Raw genomic sequence first — 20,456 nt, 5'->3', positions numbered from 1 at the left:
GATATCTCAAATGTTCCCTTTATTTTGTCTCGATTTTTTGTTAGATCAGCCCACCTATACTTGTTCCAAACAAGTATTACATATCTAGTTTATTTTTCTTATTTCTAACCACTTTTTTGTGGACAAGATAACGTGAAAATGGCTCAATCAAATGCCTTCAAATTTGGCACACATATGTTACCTGGCAGTCCTTTCTCACTGAACTGACATCAATAACAAGAGGACATGGATCTCGTTTTAGGACATTCAACTGCAGTAGTCAGACCTATGCTTCTTCCTTCTTCCCAAGAACCTGCAAGGACTGGAACAACCTTCCACAGGACCCAGCCCAATACCACTCTCTTGACGCCTTCAAGGTCTTGACGCCTTGAGTGAGATGCAGATGTAATGTCTACAAGACTGGGAATGTTTTTTTTACTTACACATGTATATATGCACCTGCACAACAAGAACAACAAGTTAAAATGTGGAATAACAGGACATGTGAAAGTCTCCACATATACACACAAAACCAGTGCGATTATCTTCATCACCATGAAGCGGCACTTAACTGGAAGAAGAAGAGGCATATGTACAAAGCACAATAACGTTTTTAACATTGACCTTCACTGATGACGTCATCTAGGCGCCATTTTGTAAATTTTTACGAAAATCAACACATGGTTATATCTTCATAACCAAAGGTTATTTCTCATTCATATTTATTATGATCAAGGTCAATATCCGTCCGGTAAATTGCAGGTCAAATAACGCGCACGTGCGCGTATGTCCGCGCGTCAATGCGCGCGCAAAATTTTAAAATGCTCAAAATCGTCTCAAAAACATTTTGCATATGTTTAAGGCCATTCTAAGCATTTTATGAAAAATCGCGCACACGCGCATGCGCGCGCGTTTTTGCGCGTAAAACTATTACACAACATAGAATCGCCATTTTTTTTCTTTCAAATTATTCCACATATTTTTACAAACAAATTGATACCATGTTTGTCTCTTTATGACTATTAATAACGGAATGATCGACCGTTTAACGTAAATTTCCGTGCGCGCGAGCTCTTGTAATACATAGCATATAAGGGCAAAAACATGCCTATACAAAATCCATCGTAGCTCTTTAGGATGTAAAGTGACCCCAATTCTTTTTCATATTTTGATTGAGTATGAATTGGAGATATGATTGCGTGTCTTTTTTGACCCTCAATTAACTCATGAGGTCATTATATTGGCCTCCAAACTCAAAATTTTAATTTGCATATTATGACATCAGCATATTTTTAGAAAATTGATTGTATCTCTGTAAATCTTGATCGGTTTTCTTCCAAATTTCGATATATTCTAGCTGAGACAACTTTCTACAAATGCAGTGTATAACATTTTTCATTTTGACAAATAAATCAAGGCGTATTTTTGCGATTAAAGGAGGCATGTCAATTTTTCACTTTTTGCGTGTATTCTCTATGGGACATGATTTTTTCTCAAAACTGGATTCTACATTTCCGTCCTTCGCGAGCAATATCCCCGTCGTTTAAGCTTCGTTTACGCTGAACTCTGAGTATGTTGTAGCTGAGACAATTAGCTATCTCAAATGTGCCCTTCATTTTCTCTCATATTTTAGTTGGACTAGCCCACCTATACTTGTTCCAAACAAGTATTACAAATCTAGTTATTATTATTTTAAGTAAAAAGGAGCACCTCTTACCTGAAAAGGGGCACCTGTAAGAAGGAAAAAGAGGGTATTTATTACAAAGGAAAGTGGGGCACCTATTAAGATAAGAATAGGGAAACTTATCAAAGGGCACTTATGAAAAGGGGAAGGGGCACTCATTAGAAAGAAAAAGGGGACACTTTTGGGGTACTCGAAAAAGAGGGGGAGGAACTGTGCCTCAGCGTGTGTCATAGAGCGTAGATATACTTGGAGAGTGTTCCAAAGTTTTGGGTCAGTGCTTTATCACAAAAGGTTTTTTTTTGCTCTAGGATTGATGGTGAGAAGGTGTTGTAAGATGGCCATGGTGGGATGTAAGGTAGGAATAGGGATATCGGACAAAGGTTTTAAAAAAGATTTGAGATAAAATTGTTTAAAATTCCCATAAAAGGGAACCGACCTGATTTGGGGTTCTGTTTTGGAAGCTCTGGTAGATACGGTCAGGTCGACAACCTGTTTAGGATGACCTAGAGGCTGTTCACACCGCAATGAGATAGCGCGGTCTATCGGAGCACCCCTTTTTTCTAGCGCGCTAGACCGCGCTATCTCTCGTGGACCACCCCAAGAGGTGCTCCAGTGGCACTCCGTTTTGGCTCGCCGTGGCTCGCTGTTGGGCGGACCGAAACGACGTTGTACCTTCCACACCGCAGAGATAGCGCGCGCTATCTCCGCCGGTGTGAACAGCCTCCTAGATGGCCTGTAACTTAAGTGGCTAAAGAGATTGTTAAGAAAACTATACATGTTTTTGCCAAGCACCTTTGTCATATTTTTAATGAGTCTTTTTATTTCAGGACAACTTCCGGATCAATTAAAGTTAGTAAAAGTAATACCCCTTCATAAGAATCTCTGTAAAGAAAACAACAGAATATTATAGACCTATTTCTATCTTGCCAATCTGTTCAAATTTTTTAGAAAAATTGGTGTACAAACGTGCTATTTTATATGCTAAATAATTCGGATTTCGTAAAAAAACACTCAACATCCACGGCTCTAATTGAATGTTTAAGTCTCTAACTCATGCATTGGAAAATAAGCTAATTCCTGCTGGTACATTCCTTGATTTATCTAAAGCATTTGACTGTATTAACCATTCTATACTGTTACAAAAGCTATCGTTTTATGGCTTACGGGGTACTCCTCTCAAATGGATCAAAAATGACCTTTTGAATAGGAACCGGGTTTGTTAAATTTAATAGTGTTTGTTATCAATCACAGATCCTTTCAACAAGAGTACCCCAAGGCAGTGTTCTTGCTCCTTCATTGTTTTTGTTGTTTATAAATGATCTACACTTTGTATCAGACCAGCTAAATTAGTTTTATTTGCTGATGACACCAATATATTTAATTTCATATTGTTTTCAGGGAAAACTATGCAATATTTATGAAAGTTTAAACCGAGAACTGAGTAGAGTTTGCAAATGGTTCACTGCTAATAAACTCGTTGTTAATATGTAGGAAAAACTAATTATATGGTATTCAGGAGAAGAAAGGTAGCAGGTGACTTTAATGAATTGAATATAAAATTTGATGTGTTGCTCAACAGAGTTAATTCAACTAAATTTTTAGGAGTTAATATAGATGAGTCACTTTCTTGTAAAAGTCATGATTTGCATATAAATATATATATATATCTTTTGTATGTGTTTATTGTTTTTTTTAAAGTTTATTTCTGTATTTTAATATTGTAATTTTAAGCAGGGGATGATCCCCGATAAACCTTTGTGGTTTTCGATCACCCCCTCTGCAGGTTTATATTTTGTTCTAATGCTTTTCAATTTGATTTAAATTATATTGTCTTTTCATGAATCTGTGGAAATTAATGAAATTGAAAGTGCAATATGATGAGTCTTATCTACCAATTTCTAGTTAAAGAAGTGATCAGAATCATCTTGAGATACAAAAGTTATTTTTCCACTCTTTTTTAAAATTAATTTATTTATTTATTGTCTTAATTCTATTTTTTTTAAACAGATTATTCAGCAACATATCTTGAGGTAGGCGAATCATATTTCATCAACATGTATTCCTACGAACGACTATACAATGTAACCTTGCTACAAACAAACGCTATGAAAGGATTTCGAGTTTTTTTCCAAGATTTTCTACTCTATTCTGATGCTGAAGTCAAAATAGGGACAGGTAACGATCCGTCTGACAATCAGTCTGTCATCACAACTATCCACGGAAGTGTACCTTACGCTTATGATGTCTATGTAGATACCAATGAGATGTGGTTTGTTGCCAAAGGAGGAAAGGATAAATCCCCTGTTGTATTGGATGTTGAGATCATTTCCATTAAGCTATCAGGTGAGTGTGTGCTAATTCTTGATTTAACTTATTTGAATATAATTTGTGTTGGATATCACTGCATCGCTCAATGTTCTTCATAATCTAGTTACACCAACAATACGACCGAATCTAGACCGACTAGGGACCAAGCAAATAATTACATCTTTATGATTATCCCAAATGGCCAATGAAATTGATGGTATGGAGTAGGTTTGAGGATAATACGACAAACATGTTACATGAAGATACACAATGTCTCCTAATGAACCAGTAGTCAAGTCAAAGAAAACCTAGTGTAATAAATGGTGAAAATGGTGAAAGCATTATGAGCTTCCAATATTTTCCATTTTCCATCTTCTACCAGCCTTTTTTTATTGTTCGAGCTCCAACATGAGCGTGTCACCAACTGTCCTGTGCGACGGGCTTTACCAATGTGATCATTACGAGGATGAATCAGCATGCGGTAAGTCAAAGAACAACTGATCATACATTTCCGATGTGCAAAACATATTTTCTTTTTACTCAGCTTTCGTGGAAGGGGGCTTTTCGGGCAAAATTATCCGACAAAATGCACAATATTTCACAACAAGCCGCCCCCCCCCAAAAAAAAAAATCTTTCTTATACAGAAAATATATAAATGTTTCCTAATTATAAAGTTTCAGCAAAAGTATACATTTGGTAGAATTAATAAATACCTTTTTAATAATATATTTTATTTCCCCCGCTGTTTTTGTCCTCTTGTCGGGTTTAGTGACCCCCCCCCCCGAACCACTGCAACATACCATAACAAGTCGGTCTTATGCGCAATTCAAATGTCTGCATATGAGGACAGGCCAGTCTTTATTTTTGTGACGAACAGACATTGTTTCGTAACACAATTGTGTCGATATGACTTAAGAAGGAAAATTCCACCATTTTTAAAGGGTCGTCTGACATTACGCAATCCCGGTAAATATTACGTCACTCATTATGTTTTGTAATGTCCAGTCATAATTCCTACTAAAGAAATTTCCTGCATGGGGTTGGGGTGAAACCGACTTGACTTTGAGCTATACGGGAGTAAATCCGACAGATAAAATACAGAAAAAGTGCATCACTCATAAAACATGTTTATATAAAAATATTACATTAAAATGTGATACGATAGAATGGATACGAATTGCTTCTCAGAGTGCATTTACAATGGTATGGTGTTTACATCGCCTCTTGAATGAAATTAAAGATGACATTGCATGTAAATCAGGCGGTAAGGTGTTAAAAATGAATGAACCTTGGTACTGGAGGGATCTTTGGAAATTGTCGCTCCTCGGGGTTTTTTTTTTTTAAAGAGTAGAGGGTGAGCAGCGTATCTTGTATCAATAGAAACATTTCTCGGAATGACTATCTATTTCAGATACAAAGGCAAGAGATCAATTTCGATTAAAGGCCACATGTCAGATTTTTCTTAATTTTCGTGCTATGCCTACGGAAGGTGAATTTCGTGCACAATATGAATCTACGTGACATTGTTTTTATAGCAGTATCTCGCTTATTTTTGCTCTATTTTGTCTCATATTTTTAGTTGGAACAGCCCATCTATACTTGTTTCAAACAAGTATTACATGGCTAGTCAGGTGGCCTGTATATAATACCTCAAAAATAGTGATCTGTCAAATTATGACAGGTTCAGTGACCCAATCAAAATTTTATATCAAGTGCCTCTCCAAGTTCCTCGGTCTTGAGCCATCCGTTTCAGCGTTTCATACCCTAATGCTCCACATTCTGTGATTACATCGTCTATGAAACTTTACAAGGACTTTCCCTATTCTTCTTTCCATGAATACGACCTTTTATGACTCTGAGCATCAAGCCCTCATCATGCCGCATTATGTGTCCAAGCCATTTCGTCTGTCTCTCTCTCTAATCGTTTGAATCAGGACCCGCTTTTCTTGAGCCCAATGCAGCACCTCTTCATTCGAAACTCTGTCCATCCAAGTCACAGCTAGTAATTTGCGCCAGCACCACATTTCGACCGCCTCCAATCGCTGCATGTCCGTTTTAGTGAGTGTCCACGTCTCCGTCCCATTCTACAGTACACTCCATACTAGAGACTTCACAAGACGCTTTCTCAGACTAAGGTCAATATTGTGGCTCATCAGGATAGCTTGTCGTTGAATGAAGGCAGCTCTTGCCAGAGCTGAGCGCAAGTTCACCTCTTCTGCATAGATATTGAAGAGAAGAGGAGACAGAAGGCACCCCTGACGTGTTCCACGTCCAATGACGGCTGGTTCAGAGACCCATCTCCAACGCGAACGCTAGCAGTCTGAGATATGTACAAGGATGCAAGCAGTCTACGTTCTTTCCAGCCAACACCAATAGCTGACAGCACCTCCATCAACCTAGTCCAATTGGCACGATCAAATGCCTTTTCGTAGTCCACAAAACAGATATAAAGGTCCTGATCATGCTGTATACATCTCTCACTTAGTATTCTCATTACAGCGATTGCTTTTCGAGTACCGACCCCTTTACGACAGCCAAATTGATCAATTCCAATATAATCTTTGGACCTCGCTTCAATCCGATGGTGGAGTACCTTTTAGCAATACTTTTGAAGCATGTGATACCAGGGGAAATGGTGTAGAAAGTGGTGTTCGAAGAGAACGATTCTGAGGCTTGTTTTAAGTTCTCTATATTAGTAGATCTTCTCCCACGTTGCCTTTTTGCAGGATTCCTGTTTTGCACAGTTTGATCTTTCCATGATTAGCTTTTGAAAAAAGGCGCGAAATTCGATTGGCGTATCGTGCAGCTAATTATAATGAAATGCTGAAAAGTGTTTGAAAAGCCCAGTGTTCGCTTACCTTACGAGAAATTCCTATTCCAAAAGTGGTCACATAAATCCAAAACAAAAAACTTCTAAAAGAACAACCCAATTTCCATATGAGAAACAAAGTCAAAGATATAATCCAAGAGTAAGGCGAGAGTGCGACCTATCCGGGTAGCATATGGTGGCATATGTATGGTAGGTATATGGACAAACCACAGCAAGGTTTTCAACCTTGACCTTGACTGATAACGTCATTTAGTCGCCATTTTGTGAAATTTTCTGATAATGAACTCATGACCATATTTTCATAACGAGTCATCAAAACTGAACCAGATGTGTAACACATGAACTTAAGGTCAAGGTTCAACAAAATATGTCATTAAAATCCGCGCGCACACCATGACGCGCACGTACGCGCCCGTCAAATTTTTGAAATGCTCAAAATCATCTCAAATTCATTTTGCATATGTTTCAGGCCATTTTGAGCGTTTTATAAAAAATCGCGCACACGCGCATGCGCGCGCGTTTTTATTCGCTTTGGCCTTATGCAACATGGAATCCAATTTTTTTTTCTTTCATGATATTCCACATTTTTTTTACACACAATTTGATACCAATTTTATCTCTTTATGACTATTAATATAGAAATGAGCGTCCGTTTAAAATAAATGTCCGTGCGCGCGAGTTCATGTTATAAATAGCATATATGAGCAAAAACATGCTCATACAAAATCCTTATAGCTCTTTGGGAATCACCCGGACCCCCATTATTTTCTTCATATTTTGATAGAATATGAGTCGGAGATATGATATCATGTCTCATTTTGCCATTAAATATATTGTGACGTCATCATAATGGTCTTGGAACTAAAAAAAAACGAATTTGCATTTTATGACGTCAGCATATTTATGGAAAATTGATTGTATCTTTGTAAATGTTGATCGATTTTCTTCCAAATTTCGATATGTCGTAGCTAAGACAATTCTTTACATGCTCTGACAAAACTTTTGTTAATTTTGATGACGTCTTCATGGTGAAAATTTTGATAAAAGGCCACATGTCAGATATTTTTTTAATTTACATGTTATACCTCAAGAAGGTTAATTTCGTTCACTACATGAATCTACATGCAAAGTTTTTTTTAGCAGTATCTCGCTTATTTTTGGTCAATTTTGTCTCAAAATTTAGTTGGATCAGCCCACCTATACTTGTTCCAAACAAGTATTACATGTCTAGTTATTATTGTCTCACTAATTTCTGGCCCGTCCTGCATTTTCTTCCGAAATTTTATCCTCCTTTCCCTCACTCAATCCATAACCTCCCTTCTTCCATATTCCACTCTACCTCTCTCTACTTCCTCCTATACCCGCTCTCCTTTACCACTCCTTTACCCCTCCCCTTTCCCCTCTCGTTTACACTCTCTTCACCCTCTCTCTCTCTCTTTCTCTCTCTCTCTTCGCTCCTATCTTCTTTTATCTCCTCCCCGTAATCCCAATCATCCTTTTCCCCACTCTCTATAAACTCGTGCTTCCCCCGGCTTGGTCACCCCGTCTTCTCCCTCTCGGCAAGCTCGTAGCTAGGATTTATTTAAGGGGGCGGTAGTGAGCACGCGAATAACTTACAGAGCGCCAAAGCGCGCTTCCTAGGGGTGGGGGTGGGGGGGTGGGTGGGGGGGGGTGACGTTTCATTAAATTATTAGAGAAACTGGAGTCGATTTGTTGTACCGTTCTCGACTCTTAATCCTTGTCTGAATTCAATCCCTTCCCCTTCCTCCCCCTGCCGCGCGGAACGCGTAAGCTTTGATGTTTCATTAGATTATTAGAGAAAAAAGACGATTCGTTGTACCGTTCTCGACTATTCATCCTTGTTTGAATTTTTAAAAAGTGTTTTTTGCTGCTCCTTTTTTTCTTTCTACGTACTGTTACTGTTGTCTCTTCTCTCGCTTTCTTTTTACTTCTCTTCTCTCTCTTTCTTTTTATTTCTTCTCTTCTCTCTCTTTCTTTTTGCCTTCTTCTCTTCTCTCTCTCTTTGTTTTTGGTCGACGTTTTGGGGGCGTGCAACCGCCCCACCGCCCTGACTACGCGCCTGCCTCTCGATCCAAGTCCTGTCTAATCGCCTCCACCTCTCTCTCTCCCTTCTCTATGTCTGATCAATCCTGCAGCTAGTACTTCGTCCTTCATTTCCCCCTTTTCTTTGGCTCCACATCCTGCTTATCCCCTTACTTATGTAAATCCATTCCCCTTTTCACCTTTCCCCATCTTTCCCTCACAACTCTTTGCTTTCATTTTGCCCCCTCTATGTCCCCTTTTTTCTTCTGCCCCTTCTTCCTTCCACCTCCTTTCACGTACTCTCCTCATTTTCTCAACTACCCTCTTCCTCCTCTTCCCCCTTCCTCTTCACCCCAAATGCAGCTACTATAGGACAACTTGAACCACTGAATTTACAGTCGGAACAGCTCGATCTCGTTTCCCTTCCTTGCCAGTCCTCCATTTTCTCGTCCTTTCTTCATTCCTATATCCACTCTGTTCCCCCATGTTTTCTTACTCCCTCAAACCCACCTTCTATCTCTCTTCCCTCCTCTGTTGCAACCATTTGTTGGGGTTTAATTCCCATACATTAAATTAATCTACCATTTATTGCCCCCCCCCCCCCCAGTTGTGAAATAGCCTCCCGTCCTACATCCAAAATGCTCCATCTATATCCACGTTCAAAGTAATGTTAAAAACCCATCTGCTCAAATCCATATCATGAATCGTGTCTTCTCTAAACATGTCAAATAAATAAATGATGTCGTACTATTATTTGTTATGAAATAAGTCATTAGTTAAGTTAACTTGATTCATTCATTTATCTGTAACAAACTGTAATTTTGTAACGTAACATAGCGTAACATACTGTAATTTTGTACTGAATAATATTGTGTAATCGTGGTGCTGTCGTCCCGGCTTTTATTTCGTGTAAGGACATTGCTTCACTTAATGGCTGCTGGGACAACAGCACAACAGCGCCTAGAAACAATGTATTAAGCGCGTTATAAATGTGATCTATTATTATTATTATTATTATAAATATCTTTTCTTACAGATTACTCATCAACATATCTTGAGGAAGGCGAATCTTATTTTATCTACAAACCGATCTCCACCTTTAACAGCCGATCGTACAAGGTAACCTTGCTACAAACAAACGCTATGAAAGGATTTCGAGTTGTGTACCAACATTCGTCTTACTACTTTCATGGTAAGGCGATGTTAGGGACCGGTAACGACCCATCTGATAGTCAGTCTGTCATCACCATTTTCAACAAAGATACAAATTACGATCAGGATGTCTATGTAAATACCAATGAGATGTGGTTTGCTGTCATAGGAACGAAGAGTACCCTCTCGCGGTTTGACATTGATGTTGAGATCATTTCCATTGACCTATCAAGTAAGTGTGTGATTATACTTGATTTGTTTTATTTGAATATAATTTATGTTGGATATCACTGCATCGCTCAATGTACTTCATAATCTAGTTACACCAACAATAAGACCGACTCCATACCGACTAGGGACCAAACAAATAATTATTTCGTTACGATTTTCCTCAATGGCCAATGAAATTCGAAGTACGGAGTCGGTTTTAGGATAATACGACAAACAGGTTATATGACGATACGCAATGTCCTCTATTGAAGCAGTAGCCAAAGAAAACTTAGTGTAATAAATGGTGATAGTATTATATTTTCCCTTTTCTATCTCCTACCAGCCTTTTTTTATTGTTCGAGCTCCAACATAAGCGTGTCAACAACTGTCCTGTGCGATGGACTTTACCACTGCGATCATTTCGAGGATGAATCGGCATGCAGTAAGTCAAAGAACAACTGATAATATATTTCCCAAGTGCAAAACATATGTTCATCTGATTCAGATTTCTCATTGCCTTTACGATTACCTTAAAGCAGTTATTAGGTGATCTGCCGCGGAACGTAGCAGTCTAGCAGAGAACCTATTGATTTCGTTTGATAGAAACTATCTTCTTTTTTTGATTTTGTAAGAATCTCCCCCTTTCTTATTGTATGAATTTTGTTCGCTTAATATCTCATGAATGACATGGTTAATGACAATGAAATTTTCATTATAATTAATGTGCCATTTGCATGATTATTGATCCTAAAGAAGATTTTTTTTTTTTGTATTACTGATGCGTGACGTCGTCTAGGTGCTTTTTTGTTAATTTCTATCGTTGACCATATTTCTGTCATACATTGTCATTTCTGAATAATATTTGATATGCATAAACTTGCATAAATATTTGGTCACATGCTTGTCTGTGCGCGCGTAATGGCGGACGCGGGCACTTTACTCTCTCGCAAATTACATAAATCGCTACAGTTGACAAACTCCTAGTCGTATAGTAGTAGCAAAATTTCAAGTAGCGAGTTAGATCGCTACGCTCTCCTATATAAGAGCGAAATTCAAATAGCGAGTTAGATCGCTTCAGTTGGCGCTCTCCTATAGTACTAGTAGTAGCAAAATTCAAATAGCGAGTTTAGATCGCTACGGCTGCTACGCTCTCCTACTATAAGAGCGAAATTCAGTAGTCCGGTAGAAGTTTTTCAGACCTGGACAAGTTTTTAAGTACAAGGTTTTTTTGTTGATTCGTGTTTTAGATGGGTATTGAAGTAAATTCAGCTTGGTTGCCACCTTGGCAACCTCGGGCTACTTTTGTTTATTTATAGCATAATGATGTAATTAGCATATTTGCAATACGTGATATGTTGCTAATCGTAATCCAGGAAGCCTGAACACATGGATCATATGACTTTTCAAGGGTTTTCTATGACGTGGAATTTATTTATGACACCAGTTTTTTTTTTTTTTTAGTAAATTGCAAATAATTAGCATATGTACAATGTATGGAGTTCTTTGCCATTGTTTATCTGAAAAGCCTGAAAATGGTGCAATGCAACATGGTAAATCACTTTTTAAAGACAACACATTAATTTATGAGAAGATATTCCATGTAGATGTAATATAATTAGCCTAATTAACATAATTAGTGAATTTGAATACTTGCATTTATTGATATAGGTCTAGTCTAGCCAGAAAGATCAAGGGGTGATCATTTCAATATGTATTTTTTTTTAATGACAACCAATGTTCATCTCAGAAGTCGGTCATGTTGAAACGTAAAATAATTAGCCTTACTAGCATAGTTAACCAAATTAGCATATTAATCAGGCAATTGCCTGATGGCCTTGTGAATTTCTGTCCAACGAGTAAGAATACAAAGGTATTCTTTTTAAGTTTCCCACTAAACAGTCATGACAGAGACCAGTAAATTAACTGAAAAATGGTTACTGTGGTAAAGTATATTTGTGACCCAACACCACAAAACCACCAAAAAGTCGCAAAAAATTATTTTCCTGATTTCATCTGATTATGAAAGAAGTAGTTCTCCTCATTAAAATGGTATATTACTTGTCCAAATTGAAGCTTCCTAACCCTTTCAATTTAGTGAATGAAAAGAGCTGGTGAGGGAGGTTACTGGTATTAAATTGTGAGAAAGAGAGCTTTAAAGTTTGGGGCTATTCAAGCAAGCAAACCACAGGGAAATCAATAGAAGGGTGAATCAAAAGGCCATAGCAACCACTATGAAGAGATTTTCAGATTAGGCTAAAATTTGGCCTGATGGTCAAACATAGTCTGTTCATTATGTTTCTGAGGTTTCAATGTGTGGACTTAAGTCTTTCAAAAGTTATTATGTTGTAAATGTATAGAGTTGTAATTGGACAGATTAAGTGAACTGCAACATAGTGCCGAGACACCTGCACTAGACAATGCCTATTCATGGTGGACCCGGAGTCTTTTTGTTCCCCCTTACATAACACTGCTTGTCACCTATCTTGTTTTGTATACATCTGGGCAATTATTTGTAACCACATTATGAACTTGCTTTATACTTAATTCCCATACTGTTTTCTTTCTCACAGGAGGTTCAAAGTATTTTTACTATGACTTGCTCTTTCATTTCCATTTTCATTTCGTTGACCGCCCGAGCTACCCGGGCATCTGCGTTGGTGCACCCCGGTACCATCCCACGGCTCTGCTCACGTACAAAACCTGGCATTGTAACGACGTTGTAGACTTTTTCGCAACTTGTCACTCTCAAATGTATAAAATATAATAATGTTCTTACTCATGATCAACAAATTCTGGATATGTGATGTACAATCAAGCTACTCGAAGTCGTTAACGGAGAATATAAGACGAACGCAAATCTGGAACTCGGATGTGAAAGCGGATACAAACAAAATGGCGCGCCGCACTGATTGCTATAACGGACCAATCACAGCCCGCGTAGCACGACCCGTTAGCAACGACCGACCATTTCCGGACTACGATAATTTCGCTCGGGAAAAGTGATCAAATTTTGGAAAAGACCGAAGGCTGTACGAAAAAAACTGGTCTAGAAAAACCGTTTAAAACACATCTTCTACTATGTTTTAGACTTCCAAATTTTGATACTAGGTACAGAAAAGACCACTCTTTCAGAAAATGCAAAAAAACAAAAATCTATTTTTTTCACCTAAATTGACATTTTAGCTGATTACGGAGAATCGCTGGTTGCGACTTTTTGTTGGTTTTGTGGTGCCGGGTCACATTTAGTATGTTGATCATTTTTTCTTTTTTACTTCTTTGAGTTTAGGTATTGGACACAGAATAAGAAGTCCTTGTTGCTGTTATAGATGGACATATATTGGTACTTTCGATCTAACAGTGCTTATACTAAGATGCATAGATGATGAATTACAAAGTAACAATCCTTGCCTATTTATTTAACAAATTACCTGATTAATATGCTAATTAGGTTAATTATGCTAGTAAGGCTAATCATTTTTCATTTCAACATGAGGGACCTGTGAGATATTAGTTTTCATAACAAATATACACATAAAATTACCATTCCAGATTTTTCTGGCTAAACCCGACCTATATCAATAAATGCAAATATTCATATTTACTAATTATGTTAATTAGGCTAATTATAGTACTTCTCATGAGTTAATGTGTTGTCTTTAAAAGTTGATTTACAATGTTGAATTGCACCATTTTTAGGCTTTCCAGATAAAAAAATGACAATAAAGTACTTATATTTATACATGCAGTGGCGGATCCAGAGGGGGGGGGGGGGGGGGGGGGGGGGGGCTGGCCCCCCCCCTTCTCCCAGGGAAAAAAACATGTAAAAAAACACGTGATTTTTACCTTTTTGGGGGTTTGGACCCCCCCCCCCCCCCTGGCGCTCAAGGGAGGGGTGCAAATTTTCGATGGCCAAAAAAACAAAATAATATAATCAATACCCCCCCCCCCCCTACTGAGCGATTTTTCGGTCGGCGCCGTTTTTCAAATTTTCCGGTGCAAAAAAAAAAAAAAAGTTGGGCCCCCCTCCCCTAAGAAATCCTGGATCCGCGCCTGAGTACATGCACTGTAATGTAATTAGCTCATTATGTTTATTATGCTATTTAAGACGATTGCAATACTTACAATTAAAAAATAGTGTCATAAATGAATTCCTCGTCATAGTCATACTACCAATATTTTCAGGCTTCCTGGATTAAGATTAGTATCATATTACACATTGCACATATATGCTAACTAAAAAAAGTTGCCCAAGGTTGCCAAGGTGGCAACCAAACTAATTTTACTTCAATTTAAAAAAAATTTAGAACACGAATCAACAAAAAATTCTTGTACTTAACAACTTTTCCAGGGGGATGTTTCACAAAGATCCTAAGTTGAACTTATCTCTAAGTTGGACTTAAAAAATATGGAAAGCCATTAGCATCTTTGAAAATATTTTGTAAAAGTTATTTTGAAAGGCATTCATTGTTTATTGAAATCATTCATATTTTCTATCATCAAGGAGATTTCATGTTCTGGATGTGGAATTAATAAAAAGTCTAAAATACTTGAATTTCTGCTTTTGAATATATTTCATTTAAAGACTCCAATGGCTGTCCATAATTTTTAAGGCCAACTTAGTGTTAAGTTCGACTTAGGATCTTTGTGAAACACCCCCAGGTCATGTACATGGTATATGGTAACGTCTACTAGACTATAGTGAGTTAGATAGCTACAGTTGGCGCTCTCCTATAAAGTAGTAGCAAAATTCAAATAGCGAGTTATCGCTACGGCCGGTGCGCTCTATTAAAGGCACACTGTTCTACTTGTAGCTACTTGGTGTACCCAATCGGTGCCTGTTGGTCCCCCATGATCCTCTTTTTCTTATGTTAAGTAAGAGCTGAGTTAATGAGATAGCCACCTGTCACAGTGACCTCCCTGGCTCGCTGGGTGATCCAATCAATCCCTTCTGGCTGAAGTAGTAAAGACTGCCTTTAAGAGCAAAATTTAAATAGCGAGTTAGATAGTTACTACTGGGCAATTCCACGGTAACGGAAGGACACTCAGACAAGATATTTGAACTTCAGGTTCATACTAAAAGAACTGTTTTATTAGTATAAGATGTGAAACAGTACAGATATAATACCTATATAAGTGCCTTTAATTCTCCCAAAAAAAATTGTCATTATAGTTAAGTAGTTTAAGAATGTGCATATTAATTATCTCGGTAACAGAAGGACATAAAAATGGACATGGTTTTTCCAGTTAATTAGTGTTTATCCAAACTTTGTGAAGTTGATGAAGCTTTCCACTTGACTGAAACACATTTTGTTCCCCATAGTTTAATACATACTAATAAAACATTTCTTTTAGTATGAACCTGAAGTTCAAAAATCTTGTCTGAGTGTCCTTCCGTTACTGTGGAATTGCCCTACTGGTACTTTACTCTCTCGCAAACATAAATCTCGCAAACCACAAATGGTTTATTGCTCTTATTCTTATTTATGACATTTCTAGCCCCCTCTTAGGACCTAAAAATGCCACAAAGGTAATTTAATTTTAGAAATACAATGTACTACATAACAATACAATCAGTATTGCGGAGTCATATGAGAGAATTTATTGTCTCCAAAGTTTGGAGATAATAAATAATCTCAGATGACTCCGCAATTACAAGTCCCTTCATGCTGCTTCATTGTATGTACCTCTCCTACTGCCAATAACTCATAAACTGATCCCAACACGACATGGTTGAGAGTTAAATCAGTTACATCTTATTTACTTCCTCATAATAATTATGTAAAACACAAGATGAAGAGAGAACCAGCTAGAAAGAGAGTCTTGGTCTAATGGTGATCAAAACTCAACTCCCTTTCCTAGGTGAGGAACTTCAGTTATCTCATAAAGTTCTAGGAGTGAAACAATGTTGGATTTGATTGGTCTATGGTCAACTGTCTATCAAGGTTGCTAAGGTATTATGTGGATTGGTAATGGAGAGTGTAAGTGACTTGGGTTGGGCCTATGAGTCATGGTTCTTAAAATGTGGTTCCTTGAATATACCTTGAATATACTTTATACCTTGAAGGCCACACCTCGCCATCTTGGTGATGAAGATCAAGTATAGACAGTGTGGTGTGACAGGGTTAAGGGGGTTCCATGGGACCCATTTTTAAAACCCAGGTTGGATAGTTGTCGTTTGAAGCTGAGAAGTGTGGGAGCATCAATGGCAGTTTGTGGCAGCTTGTTCCATTTGCTTACAACTCTCTGGCTATATAATTTTTTCCTGATGTCAAGGCGGCTTCTTGTTGTGGCTAGCTTTATGGAATGGCCTCTTGTTCTATCATAGTTAGCAAACTGAAAATAATTCTCGGGTTTGGATTTGTCGATTTGCGTCATTATTCTGTAGGTTTGCAGTAGGTCTCCTTTCTCTCTTCTTTTTTCCAAAGTAGTTAGTTTCAGTTTTGCTAATCTCTCTTCGTATGGTAGATGTTGAATACTTGAGTTTTGTGGCTCTTGCTCGAACTTTTTTCAACTTCTTTTTGACTTTTTCCAGGTAGGGACACCATGCCTGAATGGCGTAATCTAGGTGGGGTCTGACGAGTGATTTGTACAGTTTTAAGATCACTTCCTTACTCCTGAATGTAAAGTTGCATTTGATCATTCCTAGTGTCCTATTTCCTTTATTTGCTGCTGCAGCACACTGAGAGGCAACTTTCAGGGACTTGTGTACTAGAACCCCTCGATCTTTTTCTTCTGTACTTTCTTTCAGCTTGGAGTTGCCCATTGTGTATGTGTAGTGTGGGTTGTGGGTTCCAAAATGCATGACTCCACATTTGTCGGCATTGTTTATCATCTGCCATGTATTTGCCCATCTGTGAAGGTGGTTGATGGAGTTTTGCATTTCTATTCTATCATTGTCTATTTGCATTGGATGGATTAGCTTGGTGTCATCAGCAAATTTTTTAACTGTTGATTTGTCGGTTAACCCAAGTTCGAGGTCATTCATATATATCAGAAAGCACAGTGGTCCCAGGACTGATCTGTGTACTACAGAGCTGGTAGCATGTCTCCAGCAAGATTTGGCTCCCTGGGTAACAACTTTCTGCTTGCGACTGTTGTGCCAGGCTGTTATCCACTGCAATATGTTACCATCTATTCCATGGGTATTGATCTTTTTTTTTTACTTGTCTCTTGTGTGGGACGGTATCGGAGGCCTTTGTTAGGTCATGGTATACTACAACTTTTTGTGTATAACTGTCTACTGACTTGGTGATGATTTTCAGGTACTCTAAGCAAGTTGGTAGTTGTAGATTTCCCTTTCCTAAAACTATGCTGGGTATCCTGTATCAGACAGTGTATATTTACGTGGTCATTTATTTTGTCTTTGATAATGCTCTCTAGTACTTTACAGCTGACTGATGTTAGGATGATCGGTCGGTAGTTCTCCGGTTTGGATCTTGCTCCTTTCTTGAACATTGGAGTTATATGGGCTGACCTCCATTCCTCTGGTACATGTTCTTTAGTGATTTTCTTAGTTCTTCAGCCAGGTTTTTTTTAGAAAGGCTGTTGGTATATCGTCTGGACCCGCTCCTTTGGATGGGTCGAGGTCTTCAAGCTTCTTTTTCACACAATCTTCAGTGATTTCTATCTCAGCAATGATCTCTTCAATAGTTCCTTTGAACACATTCTGGGGAACATTTACGTCCTCTTCAGTAAAGACTGCTGCAAAGTATTCGTTTAAGATATTTGCCGTTTGTTGGCCAGATGGGACCTACTCTCCAGTTTCTCTTTAAAGAGGTCCTACATTGTATCTGACCTTTTGTTTTGATCGAACATATGCATAGAGGCTCTTCGAATCTTCATTAATGTTTTGAGCTAGTTTCTTCTCGAAGTCACGTTTTGCCGTCTTTATTTCATGTTTGGCGTCCCTCTGGCATTTCTTGTAGTCCTCTAAGTTCTTGGTTGTCTTATCTGATTTGTACCTTTTCCAAGCTCGATGCTTTCGACGGATACTTTTCTGTGTTCCTTTTTGTGAGCCAGATAGCTTTCTTCTTTCTAGATTGCCGTTTAAATGGTACATAATTAACTGCTTCAGCTTTATTTCAATTGTGTTCCACGTTTTATCTAGTTTTCAAGTTCCTTTGCCCAATCTATTTTTTAAGTTGTGTTCTGATTTGATTAAAAGTCAGCATTTTTGTAGTCTCTCTTAGGTTGATGTACACATGGTTGGACATATAGTAGTTAGTTTCCCAACTTAACATATTATGATCACTGGTTCCAAGATGTGCGAGGACCACCACTTCATCGATCGTGTCAGGATTAGATGTGATGACAAGATCCAAAATTGAATCAAGCCTTGTAGGTTGAGTCACATGCTGACACCATAGATTGTCCTATATGACTTCGAGAAATGCACCTGATTTGCTTGAAGCACTTTGCATGTTTCCCAATCAACGTCTCTGTATTTGAAGTCGCCGACAGTCATTATATCTTTACGTTCATCATTTAAATGTGTCAAAACTCGATTCAGGCGGTCATTTTGATCATTTTAATTGTTTGGGCTCCTATACACTATGCCCAAAAGTAAGTCAAGGGCTGCATCCTTACTTGAAGTTTGTTATACTGGGTTTGAAGCAGCAACTCGCCAAGTTGGTAACCCCCAATCTGAATATTGGTTCGTCATCACTTACTCCAGTGAAGAAAGTTCAAAATCTTGGAGTTATTTTTGGTTTACTCCAATGTGACCATGGAGTCGCAAGTATCATCAAGTGTTAAACTTGCGACCAACAGTCTCCGCGATCCCCGTGCTATTCGCAAGTATCTCACCATAAAGGCGGCTGAGCAGCTTGTCCATGCATTTGTAACATCCCGCATCGATTGTTGTAACTCTTTTCAGGTTGATAATTTCATCTGTCATTCCTTTGGCATATTTCTTGCAAATACTACAATGCCATGGGATACCTTGGGTACCTTGCATTCCAAATCTTGTCACGATGTCGAATAGCTCATCTGAGAGGCCCCCGCATTTCTGATAATATAATGTTTACATACATCACAAATTGCAGCTTGCACATAGCCTACTTTTGACACAACCGTAATATCTTGGTCACATTTACCACTAATGGTTTGATGTTTTTCCTCGTAATCATGGGCGGATTCTGCTAGTGGAGCAAGGCCATTTACTTACATGTATGGGTATTAAAACTTCAGTGTTCAGTGCAAAGTCTAGGTTTAATTCTGTGGTACTCACTCAGCAAAATGTAGACTAGTCCTTGAGGCTTGAACCATACTAATAATAATAGCTAGTTCTTATATAGCGCTTTTCAGGACCGAAGGCCCTCTCAAAGCTCTTTATATTTACAGATATATATATATTATTACACGGTCATAGGAATCAGGCTTACCCGCACACAATGCATGCACATTCTCCACTCCCTGGGGAGCATTCCAGCCAGGCGTCATTTTTACAAGCGCACACTTGCTCATCTAACCACATTAGCTTTCGCATCCTACCGCGTACCCATTTAACACCTGGATTTAGAGTGGCAACTGTGGATCAATGTCTTGCCAAAGGACATTAGTGCCGCGGTGGGACTTGAACCGGAACCTTGTGATCTAAAGTCCGGTGACATATCCATTCGTCCACGACACTATGCCCTCAGCATGTCTATCAGCTATGGCTGATCAATAAATTAAAATTTACAAATTGTAATTTTGTAATTGTATACTTATCCAAGATGGCCTCCAAGTCAGAGCTGTTTCAAGTAGCTAACATGAAATGTGCTGCATGGGACTTTACTGAAAGTGTACATGTAGACTAGAGGTGCAAACAGTATCCATCAAAATCTTGGTTATCCTTTGCACACAAAAATCATCAAATATGTATCCTCCTGATCCTTCACTCCTTGCTTGTATCCACAATGTAGAATTCCACATTGATTTTTTTTCAAAATCTTTGGTGCAAAATCTGAATTTTGTTTGGGAGATCCCAAAAGCACAGCCCCACACCCTACCACATCTATCTTGGCTGTCTTGAAGTTAACTCTCTGGGGTGATTATAATCACAAGATAATGGGGTCAGTGTCTATGAATAATGGGGTAGGCCTACCGTCTAGTGATAATGGAGTTCTGTTTTAGATCATGAAAGTGGGGGAAGGTAAATGACTGGAAGGAAGACAGGTACATGTACTACGTAACAGTATATACTGATTAAGAACATATTATAGAGGGATACTTGTCTTCTTACCCACGGAATCTGCTTTGTTCTTTTC

At 38.3% G+C, this 20,456-nt stretch overlaps 1 protein-coding gene across 3 annotated transcripts in view; it reads left to right on the top strand.

Annotated features, from left to right (window-relative positions):
• The window catches only part of LOC100888963, a 76,987-nt gene that overhangs the window by 39,254 nt on the left and 17,277 nt on the right, over window positions 1-20,456 (top strand). For all 3 annotated transcript variants that reach the window (XM_030990049.1, XM_030990048.1, XM_030990047.1), the window contains exons 8-11: window positions 3,671-4,006; window positions 4,353-4,451; window positions 9,881-10,228; window positions 10,550-10,648. In XM_030990049.1, the coding sequence (XP_030845909.1) occupies window positions 3,671-4,006; window positions 4,353-4,451; window positions 9,881-10,228; window positions 10,550-10,648 (882 nt within the window). The remainder of the gene's footprint in view (window positions 1-3,670; window positions 4,007-4,352; window positions 4,452-9,880; window positions 10,229-10,549; window positions 10,649-20,456) is intronic.

The sequence above is a fragment of the Strongylocentrotus purpuratus genome, unplaced genomic scaffold (genome assembly GCF_000002235.5).
Source record: "Strongylocentrotus purpuratus isolate Spur 01 unplaced genomic scaffold, Spur_5.0 spur5_scaffold_19, whole genome shotgun sequence".
In the NCBI taxonomy this organism is placed as follows: Eukaryota; Metazoa; Echinodermata; class Echinoidea; order Camarodonta; family Strongylocentrotidae; genus Strongylocentrotus; species Strongylocentrotus purpuratus.
This window is presented reverse-complemented; position numbering and strand designations above follow the sequence as displayed.